Here is a 22,810-nt window from a genome sequence, read left to right on the forward strand (position 1 = left end):
AAACATCTTTATCCTCTTCACACACAATTGGTAATTTGGTTTGGTACAGAATTCTAGGTGGACAACTTCCCTCAGAATGTTGACAACAGAATTCCACTGCTTTCTAGTTTCTAAGGTCATTAAGTACTTGACTACCATTCAGATTTATAGCTCTTGGCAAGTCATCTGTGTTCTTTTAAAACTTTTATGTAAAAAAAAATAAAAAATAAAAAATAAATAAAACTTTTATGTTTTTCTATTTATAGCTGGTGTTCTTGCATGTTCCGGTGATGGACTTTGTTCACTCATAAAGCTGAGCTTTTAGCAGATCCTTTCACTCTGAAGACTTGGGTCCTTCAGGACTACGATAATTTCTTGTATTATTTCTTTGATAATTTCCTCTCCACTATTTTATTCTGTATTAACTTCTTTTAATCAGATACTTCATCTCTTGGATTGAGATCAAAGTTTTAAAAAAAGTTTCTCTCCTCTCTTTTTGTCCTACTTTTTGGGAGATGTCCTCATCTTTATCTTTCAACTCACATGTAGTTGTTTCAACTCTTATTTATTTAGATGCTTTTTTGTTTAGTTTTGTTTTCGGTATCATGTTTGTAATTTCCAAGAACAATTTCTTGTTTTTGTATTGTTAAACAATGATAAAGCATATATAACATAAAATTTACTATTTCAATGACTTTTATGTATATATGCAGTATTGTTATGTACATTCACATTGTTATGCAATCAATCTCCAGAGCTCTTTTCATCTTGCAAAACTAAAACTCTATACTCATTAAACAACACCCCATTTCCCCTTCTCCCCAGGCCTGGCAACCACCATTCTACTTTCTGTCTCTCTGAATATTGTTTCTTTATAAATAACATTCTATCCTGCTTTGTAGATTTGTATCTCTTATTCTCTGAGGACATTAATTTTAGGATTTTTAAAGGCTGTTTTTCTATTCTTTGTTCCTCTAAATTCTTTCTCTTTTGTTTTTATTAATTTTCTTTTGGTTTTGGTATCTTTCATGTTAGATATTTCCTAAAATACCTAAAGATCCTCAGTTATATTCTTACATTTAAGAGTGAGCTGATTGGATAGATAGATGCCTGTTTGGATATCTTGTGGTCATGGGTAGAACTTACTCATTGGTAGAATAACAGAGCAGATACTTTTGGGTTCACTGACGGAAGTTACAAATGATTGCATCTATATATTTTTTCTCCAAGGCCAAAGACACTTCAATTTCACCCAGTGCCAGCATTCTAGAACCTGGACACAGGAAGGAGGCTGGTGGCTTGATATACAATGTGTACGTTCACATGAGCCCTATGTTCTCAATTCAGCTCCTTAACCCAATCTCAGCTATACCTGGAATTTGTGATTCTATAACTTTTTTGGTTTAATATCTCCAAGAATAAACCTCCTGTCTCCTAGGAAGATGAAAGAGAAGGAGTTGCCTGCCTGTGTGGGATGGAGTGCAGTAAAAGCTTTTTCATAACTTTTTTTAAAAAGGTTTTAGGGTGCCTGGGTGGCCTAGTGTCTGCCTCCGGCTTGGGGTCTGATCCTGGATCCCAGGATCGAGTCCCACATCGGGTTCCCTTCACGGAGCCTGCTTCTCCTTCTGCCTATGTCTCTCTCTCTCTCTCTTTCCATGTCTCTCATAAATTAAAAAAAATCAATAAAAAGGTTTTACTTATTTATATCTTTTAAAGAGGTAGCACACATGTGAGCAGGGGGAAGGGGGGAGGAAGAGAGAGAGAATCTCAAGCAGACCCCATGCTGAGCAGAGCCCGACATGGGGCTTACCCCACAACCCTAAGACGATGACACAAGCCAAAACCTAGAGTCAGACACTCAGCTGACTGAGCCACCCAGGTGCCCCCTTCTTCTTAACCTTCAACTAATTCTATGGCTGTCGGCCCCAAGCCTCATTCTACTTTCTGGAATACCTGGTCTCTCAGATTTCTAAGGCTTTTTGGTATTCTGCTGGGTGAATCAGCTTGCTTCTCATCAGTATTCCCTTCTGTGAGTACTTAAGTTTCCTTCTACTGAATCAGTTCCCACTTCTCCACCTACTTTGTGACCTCATATACTATGATTCAGATTAATGAGGTCATGATCCAGGCTACAAAAAGAAACCTGGACAAAAAGAAACTTCCTAGCAGCTCAGGGAAGTTAGATGTAGGTTTCACTAGTAAGCAAAGGTGACATAAGACTACTCCCTTGGTTGAGATTTAGAAAGAGAGAGAGAAAAATTACCACAGATAAGCTCTGGCAGCCAGCAAAAACCAAATCAGAACCAAAAAAATTCCATATTATATAATATGTTACATAATTTTGAGCTAAATTAAACTGTGAGAATAATGAATCCATAAATGCTAAGGGTAACTTATATTCCTATGCATTGCTCTTTGTTTTTAAGAGTCCAACACATAAAATACATCCAATATTTAATGAACTATTTAACTGAGTTCTGATGTATCAATACCAGCATTAACATGACATCTTGTTTAGTCTCACTTTTCAATTGCTAACCACCTCTAAAGAAGAATTCTCAAGCAGGAGAAAACAGTTCACAGAATTCCAATAAAAACGTGATGATTTTTGAAACTGGAAATGGGATAGTATTTAAGGGAGCTATAAATTGTACCAAGAACCCTTCTAACTTCAAGTGACCATGTGAAGCAGTTCAAATGTAAGACAACACAGAGGAAGGGCAACTAGAACATTCTGGAGGAGACATGCTCCTTTAAATGCATAGCTAAGTTCCAGTTTGCTGCCATGTGGGAAGATGGGTCCAAGTAATCAGATCTTCCAACTTTTCAAAAGAAGCCAGAAATTTGGATTTTTAAGATGTGACATGTTATTCTCTTTAAATGGTGACACTAAAAAAAGAAAAGTAATATCATGTGGTCCAAATAAAACCCGTTGGCAGACTATAATCAGCTACTTTTGATCCACAGATTACCAGTGTGCCACCTCTAAATTAGACTAATTCTCCCTTAACCACCAGGGGCTTTTTTCTCTGCCCCACAAGGACACATCACAGCAGGTCCTGAATATAAACAGGTACCACTGAATCAGAGCATTCATGATGCCTTTTTAAATTCCCATCAAAGGAACATAAGACAATCAAGGACACAGCCTCTTTTTCTTACCCTACCTTCCCGGATCACACCCTGGAGTGTGTGGTCCACACTATGCCAGGTGGTCATACCACCCTTTATAGTCAATTGTATAAATAATAAAATAAAACAAAAATTTATAACTCAAAGGATTTATAGGCTGTAAGAGTGTGGCATTCACCTACACAAGACAGTAAATGGAAAATAATCTTACTCTTCTCTTATGAATGAAGGGGACCTAAGGCAGCAAAACAAAGGTGGTTCTAAAAATTACAATGTTCACTCGTTTCATTGTGAATTGATTTCTTAAAGAATGACTTAATAAGAATGCCCCTACTAGCAGCAATGTTTTCTCTCTAGGAATAGAACTTGTTTCTTTCTTACACAAAGTAGATGGTTAGTAAATATCTATATTCTGCTTTACTATGTTGCTCTGTTGCACTAATAGTTACATTTTATAAGAAGCCTCCCAATAGGCATATGATGTTTGTCAACTAACTGAATATATCTGCCAAAAATAGACTGTTTCCTGGTTTCCTTAACTGTGCAAGAAGTTGAAAAAAGCCAGAGATTTTCAAACATTTTAGCAGCAGGTTATCTTTTATAAGTAAAATTTTATGCAGAACTCTAAGATATAAAAGTTAAAAGTGGAACTACCTTAGTTGAAGGGCCAGGGAGTCCAAGAATTACAAATTTCAAGTTCTCTGTTTCCTTCTCCCCCTCTTCCCTCAGTCACTCTCCATTTGCTGCCCCGACCTCAAAGAGCCTGCAGGTATCTCTGAGGATACTTCCCTGTTTATAGAGTTTGAAACTACTTAACTGGGGATCCCTGGGTGGCTCAGCAGTTTGGCGCCTGCCTTCAGCCCAGGGTCTGATCCTGGAGACCAGGGATTGAGTCCCACATCAGGCTTCCTGCATGGAGCCTGCTTCTCCCTCTGCCTGTGTCTCTGCCTCTCTCTCTCCTTGTGTCTCTCATGAATAAATGAATAACATCTTAAAAAAAAAAACTATTTAATTAGGCTATCTTTTTTGCCTTTTAACTTGATTATTTCTTGAGCCTATTCTAAGTAACATGAGCAAATCATCGTGTCCAAAACTGTCTCCTCTGATGACTATTCTGTTCTCATTTTCTTTTGTCTCATGTAGCACAATAAGATGAAGCTTGATTGGTTTTAATCTTTACAATTTACCTAAAAGATCACATGATGTATACTCTCTGGTCAGTAAGTTTTGCAACATTCTTTGATCAATATAAAAACTGTTGTTTCCAAATAATATGATGGATCCCTATACAGATATACTTAAATAAACATAGATAGCAGAACAATAGAACTACATATTATAAATAATAAATGATAGTTACAACTCCTTCATAAGAAAAAAGTTTTAAATCTGTACTGTTTAAATTTTGCTTCTGACTCTCATGGTTAAAGCCAAGATATCACTTATCACAATGAAATGCCACCTGAGGCCACCTTATCTGTCTACTTCAGGAAAAAGATACACTTAAAAATGGATGTGAGCTATAAAACAATCATTAGGAAGCTTCTTGTGTAACACAAGTCAAACTACTTTTATAACCAGATGACTGTAAGTTAACATATCCTCAATTACCACACTGTGTACTTAGGAGGAATGTATTACACTGACTTTTTTCTTTGACTTTTTTTTTTTTTAACAATTACTATTCCTACAAGCTATGTCTCAAACCTAAGAACAAAGGACAAAGTTTTTTGTTTTTGTTTTTTTGTTTTTTTTTTTCAAAATAGTAAATTAGCAATCTACCTGAAAGATCCTGAAATTCAGGCTTTTGGCTGAAGATGAGGTAGTTAGTGGCAATGAAATGAAGTAGCCAGGTTGAAAGGCAATCAGAGTGGTGAAACTGCAAGAAAAATGGAAACAATGTTGTACATAATAACCATCGAGGTGATGAACAGGTGGAGAGAATGGTCTGTGAGAAGTAGTGGAGAGCCAGCCTCCATGCTGCCTGTGTCCATACACCATACAGCCTCCTGCCTACTCTGAGAGCAGAAAGTAAGAGGGAGAATTATTTACATGTAATAATCAAATTACATCAGTGAAGAAACCAAATCAAATGAATATCAAGCCACTGGTGCTGGAGCAGCTAAATGTCTTGAAGCAGAGGCACGCTGGATCAGTGGTTAACAGAGACTATTTGAGGTTCTTAAGCATTTCATTTAAGCTTTTAATCTAAGGTCATGGCCTTCACTAATTGCACTTATATCTGTGCAGCAGAAATAAGATTATGGTTAGCAAAGGTACACGGTTGGCTGTTATCTAAACAAGTTTACCTGAGGAGCAAACCAAAAAATATTTTGTGGAGGAAATGTCATCAACCTAAGGGTATGGATTTCAGTGTGGACACAGCTTTATGAGAAGGTTATGTTTGAAGAGTTGCTTTTAACTAGGATGTCCTGTAACAGTGAGCTGGATTTCCAGCACATTTCTCATTCTGGATTTCAACACCTAATGGAAGGGAAACTCAGGGCAACACGGCCATGACATCATCACCTTGGTGCCAGTCCAGTGATACTCACTGATCCATTTAACAACTCAAATCAGATTACAGTAACTTGCTGGCAGGCCACTTTGATACATGAGTATAGTTCTTTTTATTATTATTGTGGCAAAATATACATAACATAAAATTTGCCATTTTAAACTTCTCTAAGGGTACCAGTGGCATTAAGTACATTCACATTATTATACATCCATCATCACTATTTCCAGAATGTTTTTATCATCCCAAACTGAAACTCTATACTCATCAAATAATTCCCCTTTTACCCGAGTTACCTCTAGTCCCTGGTAACCACTATTCTGTTTTTCTCTAAGAATTTGACTATTCTGAGTATCTCATAAACACTGAATTATACAATAGTTATGCTTTCTTTGTCTGGTTTATTGTTTAGTAAAATGTCCTCAAGTTTCATCCATGCTGCAGCATGCATTAAAATGTCATTCCTTTTTAGGACTGAGTAATATTCCACCATAAGTATATACCACATTTCATTTATTAATTCATCTGTTGATGGACATTTAGGTTATTTCTACCTTTAAGCTAAATATTGCTCTTTTAGGGAAACTCAAAAATATTTTATAAGCAATAAGGAATGCTAACCGAAGAAAGATTTATAATCTCAAATCTTAAGGAAGAAACTCAAAAAAGAGGCTCTTTTAAAAAGTTATAATGTGGGAATATTTTCACATGTGAATACATAGGTTCCCCTAATTTTAATTATACAATAACAGAATTTTTGAATTGCAAGACATTGAATGGTTCACCAAATTCCACATCGCATCTTAACAATTTTTATTCACCTTAACTTTTAGCAGATAAATGTGAGTGATCTCATAGAGATAGAACCAAAATGTGTACCTATTTTAACAGAGGCCACCAGCACTATCAGATGATTAACCCAAAGCAGATAACCTACAAACAAAAGTTCAGAACATTGCCTAAAGGCTGTGACTTGAAAGAGAAGGAAGTTCACAGAAATGAATAGCTGGCCACAAAAACATGGTTAAAATGCAGAGTTTTATTTTTGATCAAGACTTAAGATATAATTGTAGGCTCTTAGCAAGAGACAGAAACCAGTTCACTGTAATAACTACTTTTTTGGAAGAAAATGTCCAAACCTGAGAAAGCAGGTTTCTTTTTTTCTTTTTTCCCTTTTTTTACAATTTAATTATTTGGGAGAGAAAGTGCACACACACGAGTGTGAGTGGCTGAGGGAGAGAACCTCCAGCAGACTCTCCACTGAGTACAGAGCCTGACTCAGGGATCTCACAACCTGAGAGGAATCCAAGAGCTTGAGGTTTAACTGACCTTGCCACCCAGGCGCCCCTGACAAACCAGGTTTAAACTGAAATAAACAACAGAATAAAAAAGAAAAGCTTCAAAAATACTATATACCAAATGCTATAACATTTAATAGCTCTGTGAAGAAGAATAATGGTGGAGAAAATACCCAGAAACTCACAAGGAAAAGATCAGAAACAAAAGTGGGGGCCTGAGGCACCAAGCATTAACATGCAGATTAGAAGTAAAATACTGAGATTAAAACTTTAATCCGGTTAACAGGACTTCACAAGAATCACTGAAGTTGTGCTAGTCCACGCTTAAAAGGGAGCAGAGATAAGGAGATGTCTACCTGATTTCCAAGGAATCAATCTGATTAAGGGAAAGAAGCTTGTCTTACATGTTAAGAGTTCAACTTCATGGAAACAGATGAACTTGAAGGTAGAGTCATGGTAAAGAATTGGGAGACGTTAGGGGGAAGGGAAGCAGAAGTAAGACTGCTCAACTATATCAAAGGTATGAAGGATGCTTTCCCGATAATCTGTGCAGAACTAGCAGAGATGACAATGGAGTGTTTGGGAATTTTGATTATTCAGAAAGCTATGCAAAGTCTAATTCTGCTGAAAGATGCTTTCACCTCCCAGAAGTCAGAGAAACAGTGCAAGAAAAGTTAACTAAACTCTGACCAACAATATGAAGTGACTGGTGAACTAAAGCCTCAAACTGGGAACTTCAAAGAGAACAGGGGAAGAAAACGATCCTGTTATCTTGGATGTGTAACTGTCAAATGAGGGACTGCCAGGAACAGAATAAAGGAAAACTGGCAAATGGAGACTTATTCCTAGAAAACAGACAAGTTTTCAGAAACAAAAGTAAAATTCAAAAAGGGCTGGTATCTTAAACTTTACAAACCAAGAGAAACAAATAAGGATAATTACATAATCAGAAACCACCAAGTCAGGGAAAACGCGTCAGGAAGAACCGCTGACAACGCAATCATAAATGACATTGGTGAAGAAACGTGTGCATACGTGCAAGCATGCAAGCTGAAGCGTCAATGCAACCACCCAAGAAGCTCTCTTATGAGTGAACCAGAAGGACACGACAAGGCAAGAGAAACTTGTGATCATTTTTTTTTTTAAGTAAGCCAGACTTGGTAGAACAGTAGGAAAATGATATGTCAAAAATGAACTGAGGTTGTAAAGAATACCAGGAAGAATGAAAAAGAAATTCTAAACTCTAGAGGTTAGTTATTTATCCCAAGCTCAATGTGAATACATTACAAAAAGAGATCAAGCTTACTCAGTTTGGGGAGGAGGAGTTGTTTTACTTGTAGCAAGAATTACTATCACAGGGCTGCCTGGGTGGCTCAGCGGTTTGGCGCCGCCTTCAGCCCAGGGCGTAATCCCTGAGACCTGGGATGGAGTCCCATGTCGGGCTCCTTGCATGGGGCCTGCTTCTCCCTCTGCCTATGTCTCTGCCTTTCTCTCTCTCAAGAATAAATAAATAAAATCTTTAAAAAAAAATTACTATTACACTCCACTCATTGGCCCAGAGACACTTGTGGTGTTAGCAGGAAACATGGCCCTTGTCTGCACACTACCTACACTTTTGAGCTCAACGGCCAGCCAGCGGCCTCAGCTCCAAGATCCAACACTGTGCAGAAGGTTACTCGGTTTTTAAATTTGTTTTTAATCCTTAAAATTAAATATACAAGGTCTTAAGACTTGATTATGAAAGAAATGAACTCCAAAACAGTTAAGGAGACAGTAGGAGAAGACCTAGATGCTTTAAATGAATTCCCTTCTATGCCCAGAAATACACGTTGCTTAATGTATTCATCTCAATCTGGAGGCAAGCTTTTGGTGGTCAGTCAAAGTTGTCATATTTTTCTAATACTGGATGTCAAAATTGATAGGGATAGCCAATAATATTTTACAAAGTCCTGTCACCAATGATGGATCAAATATATTCCTATAAAAAAGACCTAGAAGGTTCAGCCTACTGCAAGTTCAATATACAACTTTATATTCCATGACTGCTGCAAGCCCTAAAACTGTCATAGGGCAGGGGATGGAATAGTAGAATAACCAAGGGTAGGACAATGCATCTGGATAAACTTCCTGCTTCGCCTTTAGTGAGAATGAGGAGATAATAGATCTCTATGTGGCACAACATCTGCAGCAGGTTCCAGATTTCAAAATCACAAACCTAGTTTACCTATAGATGGGCCCAGTCCTTTGTCAGATTCATATTCCAGGGTCTTTGTAACCGCAGTTACTCACAATTCGCTTAACTGTGTAAACTCTGTTTCCTAGAATGTATAGCAATATAATTCTTAAAAATGTCCTAAGCGTAGAAGAAGCCAGAAAGTATGGTGCACTATAGTGATTCTCAACACAAACATTTTTACTGAATGTATTCATGATACCATGAGAGATATGAACAAAAGGCATTTTGAAAGGATTTATGAAGTCCACCAATACCTCCTACAAACAACTGAGAACTTCAAAACAAGTCCAGAAAGTGAAAGAATGAATAAATGAACAAATAAATGAGTTTAGCCCAACCATCTCTATCAGTATGAATGACCAATTCTGTCATTTTTCTTTCATGAACCCTAAGATGTGACTGCTCTGGGGAAATTCAAACTAAGTTCTATGTCCTATAATGCCCATATGGCACAATAAAGCACCATACTCAAATGACTCTTACACAGGCCACTATTCAGTCGAAAAATTTCCTATCAGCAAACCCTTCCTTCTTAGAAAAAAACTACTCAAAAATCCAATGCTTTGAAATTATCTAGTCACAGAAATTGTTGTGAGGGCACTTTAACCTCATTTGGCCAAACTTCCAAACTGAGACAAACACTAATGTATCTCTCAACAAGCAGAAATTTTAAAAAAGTAGTTTAATTTTTAGAAGACTAAAAAACAAAAGTCGAACAACCAGATACATGGGGGCAATTACCTTGGCTTTTTTGAGCAGGTCAACTATATCCAGGTTCATGGATGCCAGCTCCCTGCTCGGCATGCTCTGCAGCTGTGTGATGATGAAGAGCTCACAGATGTGCTGCAGTCGGGACACCTGATACATCTCAGCACAGATCAGAAGACACATAGCCTGGAAAATGCCAGCTGATGCAGGAAGGGAAATAAGAGAAAATGGTCAATAAAGCCATTTCTTTTATGACCTAAAACAAAACAACAAAAAGCAAACCAATAACAACACAACAATGCTACAACATGCTACACAACAATGTATATCCAATGTGCAACAGAATGCACAGAAAAAGCCTTGAAGGAGTGAGTCTGCATTCTACACTATTATGTCATCTTACTTACTTATTTATTTTTAAAGATTTGGTTTTTAACTGATCTCTACACCCAATGCGTGGTATGAACTCATAACTCCGAGATCGAGTCACACACTCCATTAACTGAGCCTCTACCATAGGTACTTCCTATTATGCTATTTTAAAAAGAATTAATTATTTAAGTCTTCATATTCCAAAGAGAATCTTTTTGTTGTTTTTTTAGTTCTTCAGAGGTGATTCTACAATTGCCCTTAATAATCAATTCCGAGCCTATTATGTAATTCTTTCGGCTAGCTCAACGAAATCCTTGCAATCTTTCTTCTCCTGGCTTTAGTCCCTGGTTTGTTGTTTTTATTGTGGTAAAATAAACATAACATAAAATTTATCATTAACCATTTTAAAGTGTACGGCTGAATGGCATTAAAGTACATTCACATTGTTGTGCAACCATCACCATAATCCATCTCCAGAATTTTTTTCTTCTTCCCAAACTGAAACTGTACCCATTAAGCAATAACTCCCCATTTTCCCCTTCCCTTAACCCCTGGAATCGCTCAGGTTGTTTATGTTTTTGTTTTTTTTTAACTTTCCTATAAATGATTTTCCAGGCAATTCTCTTTCTAATCTCTCCTAAATTATTTGCAGTGTTTTGTATCTAGGAACCAAGAACACTGTATGATCAATACTTAACACAATGAAAAGATTACCTTTCTTTCTGCCATTTCCCAATGCAAACATTGTAGTACTGATCTACTTTCTGATTATTCATTTTGACTCATTTTCTCCTCACACCTTTTACCAAGTTTTAAAGTGTTTTGTCCTATAGTTATTAGTGCTTCTCTGAGTAATTTTTCTAACTAGCAAGAGAAGACTCAAAATTTGAAGCTTCAATTACTCTAGTGGGAAGAAGACTGAGAAGCTAAATTTTATCATTTTAAATCTGGGTCAAAAAAAATTTTTTTAAATAAAAAATAAAAAAAATAAATCTGGGTCAAAATTTTCATTTAATATGCAAATTTGCCAGTATTATGATAAAATAAACAAGAACATGCATTCTGATGAGAATCGATACTTTCAGTTTTATTAAGCAAAAATAATAATACTGACAGTATCAGCTATAACTGATTCCAAGTACTCTACAGCTGGCTGCCAGACAGAATTTAGTAAAAAAAGGATTTTTTTTTTAACTTCTAAAACCTTTCACTAGAGTCCTCATGACTTGTTTAAAATTTAAGAGATTTTAACAACAAATGTTGGAAATCTTCCTAATCTAAAAGTGAAAGCAATAACTCTGAAGAGAGAAATGGTCTGAAATGTGTTTTCTTTTTATATTTGCTGTAGTAGCTGACCAGGTTCCCTAATTCAGCTCTTGGGTTCCTTGAATAAGGAAACCACCAAGGCTAGAACAAGTTGTGCTTGTGGCGGGAGCCATCTAGTGGCTGAGGATGAATTAATGGTGCTTCCATGCTGGCACCCCAAGGCTCTGGGGCTGTTGAAAGGATTTTGCAATTTCTCCAAGGAGACTCCAGCTAGAAAAAACCTGCAAGATTTGTTCCAACCGATAGCTGCCAAAGAGGACTAGTTTTTAGTCAAAGATAGTCCTAAGTCAGTAAATAGGGAAATAAATCATGCAGTCCACTGGGCATCCTAAAACATCTTAGGAAAAGTCTTTCGAGAAGTTACCTTAAGGAAAGTATGACTTTAGAACAAGTAAAGTCTTTTAAAAACTCCACATTCTCTGAGCCACAGAGATGACCAAGGGGTCTCAGAATTTTCAAAGTCCTTAAAAGTACCTCAAGCACAAGCGAGAACCATAAAAACAGCTGCCCAAATCTCTTCTCTTTATGGAAGGGATGGTGCTCCAAGAAGCTCTCTCTCCCAATCTGTAGGATTAGTCCCTGGGTATCACAAAGCAACTCTATTTCTAGGCTGTCCACATAATCATCACACTGTTGGGGCTGACTGGGATGTAGAAGTGACTGAAAGTCGATTGTTGGTCCATTGTTGACCCAATCACCTCTACCTGACTAGCACATTCCATGATGTCAGCTCTGATAAATCTTAAGCAAAACAAAATTCACAGAGAGCAATTTATCAAAATGAGTTACAAAGAAACAAAAAATTGTGAAATATTATTTAATATTTATACTGCTCACCTGGGCAACAGGAGTCTGTGTATAAGTATTCTAAGAATGACAAGAAAGTCTCTTTGGAAACACCATAAACTGGAATCAGAACACTCTTTGCTTCCATGTAATTCCCATTAAACATGGCTGCCATCACTTCACAACGGGCCACCAGGATGGCCCTGTGGGCTGGCACTGTTGTACCTGCACGGTTCAAAAGGAAATAAAGCTAAGTTACATAACCTTGCAGAGTTGTTATTCTAGCAATTTCCCTTTTAATTAGAGTGGTATCGCATTAGGGGCAGCTAAGCTGATGTTAGAAAGCAAAGTTTGGGGAGATACCCAAAACTCTTTAGTTTTTAGTTGAAAAACAGAGTTCAAAAGTTGATTTTGAAATTAACAATTTATAAAAGAGGCAATTATTTGTTACTTAGTTTGCATTTTCTGAAGATGGAAACACCAAAATGATATATTTTGCTTTTTTTTTTTTAGATTTAAAAAATGTATTTATTCATGAGAGACACACAGAGAGAGAGGCAGAGACACAGGCAGAGGGAGAAGCAGGCTCCACGCAGGGAGCCCGATGTGGGACTCGATCCCGGGACCCCAGGATCATGCCCTGGGTCAAAGGCAGGTGCTAAACCGCTGAACCACCCAGGGATCCCCTTGCTTCTTGTTTTTATTATGAAACATGTATCTTTTCCAATTGGCTTGAAATATCATCATTCATTCTTACCCATGTGCCTCCTAAGAAAACACTGCTAGTATCCTTCTTGGACACACTCAATCAGAAAGAGGAAACTGTAGAAAGGGAACCATCCCTTGGCCTAAGCAGTCCGTTTGCTACAGCAAGTACGGCAAGAGGCTCTTTTGTGGAGCCGACGGGAGCATTTCAGACATTATGGAAAATCTGGAAGGGACGACCTGGTCCCCACATGTCCCTCTAGTGTACTACCTCCTCAGGGAACAGTGCAGCTTCTGGGAGAGCCAGACCTACTTTACATTTTAAAGGCTCCTCAGCTCATACCCTTCTCTGAAGCTCATTAAACTAATCTGACTTCTAGTGAAAGCCTGCTAAGCTGTCCAGCTACGGTGCCATCACACTGAGGCATCACCAGATGGCACTCGGTGGAAAAGCAGTTCTCATCACTCTCAGCACCTCAGGAAACCATGAATCCACAGCGAGCCTTCAGAACCTTCAGTTCAGTCTAGATCAATTTGACACATCATTACTAAGCACCCACCATGTGCTAATCGCCATGTTAAGTATTAAAGATTAAAAAGATGAAAAGGACAAAACTACCCTGCTTTGGAGCACTCAAGCTTTTAGTTTGGTGGAAGACGCCAGAACCAATAGGAATGACAAAGCCTTCCAAAAAGTAACTCTAGGAGCCAAACCACTCTGTTCTGCTCAAGTCTTCACCTACACACTCTTAAAATCTCACACCTCTCAGGGGCATATGTTCCATGCTATGCAAAATATTCTCATATATTTTACAATTAGGGGCACCTGGGTGGCACAGTCAGGTAAGCCTCCGACTCCCGGTTTCAGCTCAGGTGGTGAGCTCAGTGGCAGGAGATCGAGCCCTGCATCGGGCGCTGTGCTCAGCAAAGGATCTGCTTAAATCTTTCTGTCTCTCTCTCTCTCTCAAATAAATCAACACATCTTTTAAAAATTTTTTTAAAAAATTTAGAGTAATTGGATTCTTCAGCTTCTTTAAATCCAAGCAAAACATTTCCTGATTCAGAAAAGAATAGATTCACCTAAGCCCAGTGACTTTCCCCAAAACCAATAATCCCTTAGGATTCACAAACAATGCCCAACATTGACAGTTCTGAGCTCAATGCTTAGAGCTATCATTGGTACAACTGCCATTCTCAGAAGAGCAGGGAAAGAGGCTACATACAGTGAACATTGCTACCAGCTCATCACACACCTGCTAGCAGGCATCATCCCCTCTCGGCTCTTTCCCCTCCCTCCCCTTTTGCCATGAGGCCACCTGCTCTCAATGGAACAGTGTCCACTGATGGGGATGACCAGTTTCCATGGTTAAACATGATTTAATGGTTATCCTTGTACACAGCAATTCACAAAGAATCCAAACAGGTAATAAAATTGGGCTTGTGATTCTAAGGTTTGAAAATCTGAAGCAGGACTCTATTGGAAAAAAGAAAAGGAGAAGCATGGCTTAACAAACTAGACAGCCTTTCATTTGGGTTAAGCAGAGGGATTTCAGATTGACCAAAGATACCAAATGGAGAGTAGGTGGGGAAGGAATTTGATAAGTAACCTTGGAATTTTAACAGAAACTTTCCATTAATAATGCAGTTAAAACAGAGTTACAAGACTAGCAAGAAAATACCCAGTACCTTAAAGCATGTCAAGCCCATTTCAAGCTTTGAATTTGGTTTGGAAAACCATTATACCTCCAGTTCAGAAAATCATCACTTCTGTTTCTCACCTTTTCCACCTACTGTTTGATACTGTAAACTGTTCTATTATGAAGCTATAATGCAATACCTCAGAATAGTCACATTATCAACATAGTATATAAACTGTATAAATACATAAACACTGTATCAAATGCCCAATGAACACAATCCAGGGTTCTTACACGAACCAGCAATACAATAAGGCTGAAGCATTAAAGGGGGGGGGGGAGCATCAATTTTCTAGTTAAAAGATAAATATATTCCTTGAAAATGTCAAGGCCTAAAGTATCTTTCCTTTGTAGTATTCAATTACTGTTACAGTTTTAGAAGCTTTTGTTTTTAAGGAAAAGTGCTTAAGAGTAAAATGAAATTCCAAAGCCCAAAGAGTAAAATGAAATTCCAAAGTTTTCTAATAAACTTAACATAAATTATCAAAGTCCTTTGTTTTTATTATACATGAAAATAAAATCCTACATTTGTCATACCTTCTTTGCATTACTTCCCAAGTCTGAAAAATGAAATTTTTAGAATTTTTACTCTGAAAACAGGAAATTTGCCTAGTTCGAGAGAGATTCAAAATATGTACCATTAGGCCTTTATATATACCTTAATATGCACCATATCTCAATTCTCATGAGCACTCTTCCAGGTAGAAATTAGTATCCCCATTTTATAGGCAAGGAAACAAAAAAGGATCAGAAATGTAATAAAGTAGCACAGGCACAGCAATACGAAATTATGTACCCACACAAGATCCCAACCAGGACTTTATAGTCCCGGTCACTACCACCTCAACAAACTTAACACTAACAATGACCTTTTAGAAGCTATCTGGTTCACCCTCTTCACTCTGGAAATGAGATTTAATAAAGCAAAACACATTAAGTGACCAGCCTAAGGACACATGCCGGTTGGAATGCAAAGCCAAGGCTGAAGCTAGAGTTGCAAACAGTAGGCACAACCTGCCTCTAGAGGAGAAATAGTGTTCCTTTCTGCACACTAGAGCTCTCTCCTCAAACTCTTCAGAAGCTAGGCTTCCTTCTCCTCCCACAGATGGCGGAGAAGCTGGTGCTAGACCCTGCTTCCACCAATGCCTGCTTGTCCCACCTCCCGACCTCGGGAGGCCTTGGTTTCTGAGCTGCGAGGCTTCAAAGAACATCAGCAAAGGCCCACAACTAGCCCTCCCACAGCCAGCCTCTGCATGGCTACGGGGTGCGGGGAGGTACCTGCAACAGTGTCGGGAGGTGGAATTGTGAAAGAAAGCAAGAGATTATAAGGAGAAAGAATTCTCCACATCACTATTTTTCTCTTAACATATATTTTCCTATGTTGCATATTCCTTTTGAAAAGCTTTTCAGTAGGTTACATTAATATGATGTTTGGTGTGAAGGCCTCCTATGCAATTTATAAGCAAATACAGTCTCTTACTAGCTTTTTTCCCCCCATAAAATGTTTTATTTATTTCAAGGTCACTCTTATTGTCCCATTCTCAGTGTCTCCTGCTCACATTTCAAACAGAGCTGACTGTAGCTTATCAGAAGGCACCTGGGAAAGTTTCCAATTCACTGTTTGTCTTGGCAAGTGGCCAGATGTTAAAATGAATCTTTCCGAGGAAAAATTTAAAAAGCAAATGGCTGTTAATTGCCATACATTTCTCTCATAAAATTAGAATTATATCTTACTTCTAGATAATACTTATTACATTTGAAAACGACTCCTACCTTCTTGCATAGGGGAAAGTACCTAACAATTCATTTTTAAGATTATGCTTTTAATCTACTGAAGTGGCAAAATTATCCAAGTGAATAATCAATAATGGGCATTACAACAGCTTGTCATTATTAAAATTAGGGAGCATTACTTTCCTACAGAGATAAAAAGCAGCTCTCAGTTGCTTTGGTGATAATTCTCAGAGTGCTGCGAGGAATAAATGTAGCAATATCTACCCATGCCTAATGTAAGCCAGGCATGACCCTCACCGCATGGTTAGTTCCTTTTGCTCAAATAAAAAGGAAGAGAAGTAAATAAGTTTCAGGTAATATAAGGTTAAGGGAGCTGTTTCAGATGATTCAATAACTAGTATCTTAAAGAAATACATGGGACAAAAATATACAATGAGGGAATTACAGATCTCCATTGCACACTGGTCTCTAAAAGTTAATGAAGCATATGGTAAGGGCAAACAAAACAAAACAAAACAAAACAAAAAAAACCCCAAAGACCTAGGAAAATATAAATTTCTTTCCTTGTTTTAACAAAATACTTCATTTCCCCAGATTTTGCTGAAATTCAGCCAGTATTAATCTATAGCCTGCATTAGAGAATAGCCATTTCTCCACCCAAAATATTCAAAGCTAAAATAGAAAGTTAGGTAAGAATATAAGAAGTAAAAAATGAGTACTGAACTTCGTAAAAATTGAACCGTACCTTGTATTTCGAAGACAACATCAGCAAGCATTGGTTTATTAAGGAAGAACTTGAGGGAAGTGTTATAAAACCACAGGGGTTTTCTGGCTTGGTAAGTTTTACAATTCCTTAGACAATTAATCTATAAGGGAAAACAAAAATACAAAAGGAAATGTTGTAAAATACGCTCTAGTAATAAATACATAGGTTGGTTAGAGAATTTAGAAAACTGTACTAAATGTCTAAAGAAATACTGATTACCTCCTTGGCACCTTTGATCATAGCTGTCAAGAATTACATGTGCTACCTGAGAACGAGCAACACTGCACTGTTTAACATTCTCAGCACAGAGTGAACTGGCTAAGGGAAAACTCAGAGAAATGGGGGTCCTGAGTTCACGCACGTCCCTGTTAGCTGGGAAACAGACAACAGTCAACCTCATAGAATGCCTAGCAAAACAGGTTTACATATACAACCTGTTCATATGTTCACTAACTAAAAAAGGACACACAGAAAAATTTATTTTGTAATTTTTAGAAATATGTATTTCCTCCATCACATCATGTCTTACTACGTACTAGATCAACATTAAAATATCTGAGAGTGATGAACGGATTCATCTCCATCTCAATGTACAATCTTATAATCCTAAATGTCTTTCTACCCACAGCTGGGATTCCTGCATCTCTAAAAGGTTGCCTGGACCTCCAATCTGGAGTTCTGGAGATCTTCTTCCATGACTACACCTTCCTGCGCTCCCATACCTGCTCGCTCTAGGTGGTGGCTTCCAGTAATAGTGCCTCTGTCTGACTGAGTGGTCTCCAGCCCCCCACTCCACCCCACTCAGGATTTGGTGCTTCATTTATCCTCCCAGTAATCTTTCAGACATTCCTTTGTTCTAGCCCCAGAATTCGAGGGCCAACCCCTCTTCCCTCACCCTCCACCCACTTCCCAAGCTGAGTATTAGGACCTCTGCCAGGGTCAGAACTCTGACCTCTGCTTGGCCATCCAGGGAATATGAAAAGCTTCATTCCTAAGAAATAATCCAGCATACAACTGTAGCAATAAGAAAATGGCACCTACTCTCCACTCTGGATTAATCCACTATGGTGGGAAGTTAGAATATTTGGTAAAAGGAAAACAGAATTATTTTCCTTCCTCACAAGGAGGAAAGAAACACACTCCAGAATGATTTCTATGAGCAAGGTAAAGAAGCAAAAAAGGATCATACAAATCCTGGTCCTATAAAACACATTCTCAGATTCCGTACATAACCTACATATCAAAGGAATTGGTAGAGAGGATTCAGGTGAATGCCACACACAAAGCAGAGCAAATCAAAAAGCATCACAGAACTTGAGAACCAGCAAGGGCTTTAGAAATCATCATTTATTCCTCATTTTACAGAAAGTCCTGAGGAGACTTGCTCAAAGCCAGGAATAATTAATTCATGGCCAATTCACAATTTATTTTATTTTATTTTATTTTTAAGATTTATCTATTCATCCATTCAGAGAGAGCGAGAGAGAGTCAGAGACATAGGAAGAGGAAGAAGCAGGCTCCATGCAGGAAGCCTGATGTGAGACTCCATCCTGGGTCTCCAGGATCACACCCCAGGCTGCAGGCGGCGCTAAACTGCTGAGCCACCGGGGCTTCCCACCAATTCACAATTTAAATGTATATTTCCTGATTCCTAACTCAAGGTTATGTCTCTGTGTTGTACTCGGTAAATGAGAGAGATCTTTACCCTAGGGAAGCATAAGAAGAAAGCACGGAACTCATCTCTCCTTCTGTATAAAAGAGGGAATTTAGTTCAATATCACAGAATCATATAGCCCCCAGCCTCCTCTTCCTCAACAGGAATTCATTATTTTTCTCAGTACACAAAGGAATGACCGTTTAAAATCACACTCAAGGAAAGGCTCAGGTTTAGAACACTTTTGTCCTCATCATTCATATAAAGTTTATCAATCTGTGTATCATGAATACTATGTAGACATATATTATGTATGGATAGATCAATCATGAATCTGTGTAAACAGATTCCTTTGTCATCTAGGCCTTGAATTTGAAGGAAAAAAAGGAAGATAGTAGTTTGGACAGAACACTGATATATATGGTATATACCTTTTCACTAGTCAATAAACAAGTAATCTAGAGAACTTCTGAAAAACAGAATGGAGGTTTATGTGCACGTTTCTACAAATGCATTACTTAGTTGAATTACATTGCAAGAGAGCTACCACCCTACCATACCCCTGTAAAACTGGAAGTTTCTGTATACCTGCTTATAAGAAAAGCCTTTCCCTTTAATTCCACATCACTTTAATTTTTTTTTAACAAATAAGTCAGGAATCTTCATTAAAAGCTAGTACAATTTCAAAGCTTTAACTTAAAAAATATTAATTTAAAATGTCATTAACTTAGGTTGTAGAATCGACAAAGCCATCTGTATAAAAAACTGAAGAAATAATAATTTTTCTTACATTTAATAGAAGCCTATATTCTGGTAGGCACTGCACATAACTTACCTTTTAATCTATTGTAGCCAATTTGTTTATCACAGAATCTGAAATAAGAATACACTGGCTAAATTGTATTATGTAGTTGTCTCTAAAATTAACACATTTATTTTTAAAGCCCTTACAGATTGTACAGCCTAAGTGACTGCAGTTTAAACATGTACACATTTAGGACTGTACACAAAGTCTGTATTTTATAACCTTTGACCTAATTTATAATTTTTAACCTATACAAGATGAGAAACAAATCCTTAACTGCCTACCTGATTAAACATTTCTCAGAATTCCTGAAAAGGGCACACAAAGAAACTGCCTTGCTCCTGAAAACTACTGGGACTTGAATTCTGAGAAGTGAGAAAGCTTAACTGGAGCTGGACAAATTCAACAGCCCTTCATTCTTGACATAGATTGCATATTCTTGGAGCTCTAGGGGAATATTTCAGAAGATGGAATTCACAAATCAACATTTTAAAGACAATAACTCACACATATTTTAATTCTTAGGATGAATTAAAATCTGAAGTAGTGAGAACATATTTGTGTTTAAAATATTTAAATGGCAAAAACAGACTCAGGAAAAACCTATTTATACCCTGTTGACTCTTCTCATGACTCAGTATTATTAATTTATCATAGTATATTTGTTAAAATTCAGAGAACATCCAGGTAAATTGATTTTCAATAAAGTAATTTACCTTTCCTGGTGTTTTTAAAATGCATTTAACTTTCTCAATTACACTTGAAACATCCCCAGAATCTTTCACTTTCTTCCTGATATCGTCTTCCAATTCTTCCCACTGAAAAGCACCTGCAAACAATATATGTTGGATTTTTATGTTAAAACAGTAAATACAAATGAAGCTTTCTCATTAGATATCACTGTTCCTTCTTTTAGTATTTTTTTACATATCCTTGTAATTACACTAAAACATTTAAACAATTCTCACATTTTTATAAAAAATCAGTTTGCCTTCCCCTAATGTATTTCTCAAAACCTAAAGCCTGCCTCCCCTGGACAGCTGCCACCTCTTTACAGGAGATGGTCACCTAAAAATGATAGCAATGGCCAGAATATTAGTTGCCATCACAAGTAGTCCTTCCTACACTCAAACTATTTAGTTGCTCTAAGTAAGAAGGTCGATGTGGTTTTTTTTTCCAAACTGAATTAAATCATACTAATCATGGAGGACGGTGACTACCATGACGTAGAGGAAGAAGCAGTAGGGACAAAATACATTCAGAAGGTCTTGCACATTGTCAGGGTCAGATCAGGATGTTCAATAGCCATCTCTACAGAACCAACCTGAAGAAGGGAGGCAGATAATGTCTTGCTGAGCTACATGACCATGGCACTGGAGCAAATCACTGCCTCTGGTCCCTCCCTGCCCTTGTCCTCACCCCAACCCACTTCCAAACTATCTCTTACTAGGCTCATTTCACATCTGTCCCACACTGTCAGTCCCTCTTCTGTGTCTTATAAAACTATTTGATGGTCAACAAAAGTTCTCCTTTCTCTAAGCACTTCTCTCACTTGGCTTACAGCAGCTTCCTAAAAAGCCTATCTGCTCCTCCGTGGCCTTCTCCTCACTGAATCAATCCCAGTACTTAATGCTGATAAGTTTCCAAAAGTATGGTTCAGATGACAATATGTGAAGAGATGACTCCTATCTATCTCATGGCTTACAGGAAGTCCTAGCTCCTAAAAACATAATTAACCAAGGGGTAGGGTGGGCGGGCATAATTGGAAGACCCAGGCTCTAGTTCTATCTCTGCCATTCATTACTGGTGTGACTTTCAGCAAGTCATTTCACCTCTGTAACTCATGATCCTTTTTGATCTCTCAATCTATTTCTTCTGATGTCCCCTTTTCTGTATCCAGAACTTTGCCAGATGTCTTCATGGACATTAGGGGTGGAGAGAGCACATAATAAAGATTTACTGAACCAATGAGATTAGGCAATTGCAGCCAGACTCAGCCAACTGATTCAAAGCTACTTTGAAGAGTCAAGTGATAGTCCAGTGGCTCTTAGGTGTCATTACAGTCGAGCCCTGTAGCACTTGGCACTCTAGAGTATCTTTAAACTTCTTACTTAACCTGCATATTTTCTAGAGAGTGGGAGAGGGAAAGAGAGCCCTGATCTAGGCTATTTGCAACCTCTGTGGGACAAATATTCCCACCATGGCCAAATTCATGCCACCAACATGAACTTACAGAGCAGAGTTGGGAAGAGATAAACACAATCAGCTTTCACAGGCCAGTGCCAGCCAGCTCCAGCACACCACTGCTTCTTCTTACCTTTGATGCTCTTTTTCTGACTTCACTGTCATCTCCCCTTCCTCCTCAAATTCCCAAAGGTTTGCAATCTAGAAATGTCCGTGTTTTTTTTTTTTTTTTTTAATTTTTATTTATTTATGATAGTCACACAGAGAGAGAGAGAGAGGCAGAGACACAGGCAGAGGGAGAAGCAGGCTCCATGCACCGGGAGCCTGACGTGGGATTCGATCCCGGGTCTCCAGGATCGCGCCCTGGGCCAAAGGCAGGCGCCAAACCGCTGCGCCACCCAGGGATCCCAATGTCCGTGTTTTTTGTTTTCATTTTTCTGCACTAAGGATTTTTAACTTTAAATTCGCATACTCCTTTTGCAATCTGCTAAACTCTTTGCACTGTGTCTCCAGAAAATTTCCCATACGCACATAAACATTACAGTCTATATTAAAATGTCAGAAGTTAAAGAACTCCTGAGAATCCAACAGAACCCAGATCAAAAGAATTTACTGTATGCCAGTGATTCTCAGCTATAGTTGTGCCTTACATTTACCCAAGATCTTTCATAAAATACCATCAAGGAGATATCATTCTCAGACCAATTAAACTAGAATTTCTGGGGCTGGAGCCCAGACATCATTTTATTTTATTTTATTTTATTTTATTTTATTTATTTAATTTGATTTTATTATTTTATTTTATTTTATTTTAATTTTTTTAAATCTCTAACAAGATTGTGTCTTTTTTTAAAAATTTTTTTAAATTTTTTATTTATTTATGATAGTCACACAGGGAGAGAGAGAGAGG

At 37.8% G+C, this 22,810-nt stretch overlaps 1 protein-coding gene and 1 non-coding gene across 2 annotated transcripts in view; both read right to left on the reverse strand.

Annotated features, from left to right (window-relative positions):
- The window catches only part of RHOBTB3 (Rho related BTB domain containing 3), a 54,731-nt gene that overhangs the window by 3,526 nt on the left and 28,395 nt on the right, over positions 1 to 22,810 (reverse strand). Inside the window, exons 7-11 of the mRNA XM_072736748.1 lie at positions 20,433 to 20,545; positions 17,237 to 17,357; positions 12,407 to 12,580; positions 9,905 to 10,071; positions 4,894 to 4,990 (exon numbers count right to left, since the gene is read on the reverse strand). Coding sequence (XP_072592849.1) covers positions 4,894 to 4,990; positions 9,905 to 10,071; positions 12,407 to 12,580; positions 17,237 to 17,357; positions 20,433 to 20,545 — 672 coding nt within the window. The remainder of the gene's footprint in view (positions 1 to 4,893; positions 4,991 to 9,904; positions 10,072 to 12,406; positions 12,581 to 17,236; positions 17,358 to 20,432; positions 20,546 to 22,810) is intronic.
- On the reverse strand, positions 8,444 to 8,596 carry LOC112915654 (small nucleolar RNA SNORA62/SNORA6 family). The gene has a single exon (XR_003234135.1). It is a non-coding gene; the product is annotated as a small nucleolar RNA SNORA62/SNORA6 family (small nucleolar RNA).

This window comes from Vulpes vulpes, chromosome 14 (assembly GCF_048418805.1).
Source record: "Vulpes vulpes isolate BD-2025 chromosome 14, VulVul3, whole genome shotgun sequence".
Classification (NCBI taxonomy): domain Eukaryota; kingdom Metazoa; phylum Chordata; class Mammalia; order Carnivora; family Canidae; genus Vulpes; species Vulpes vulpes.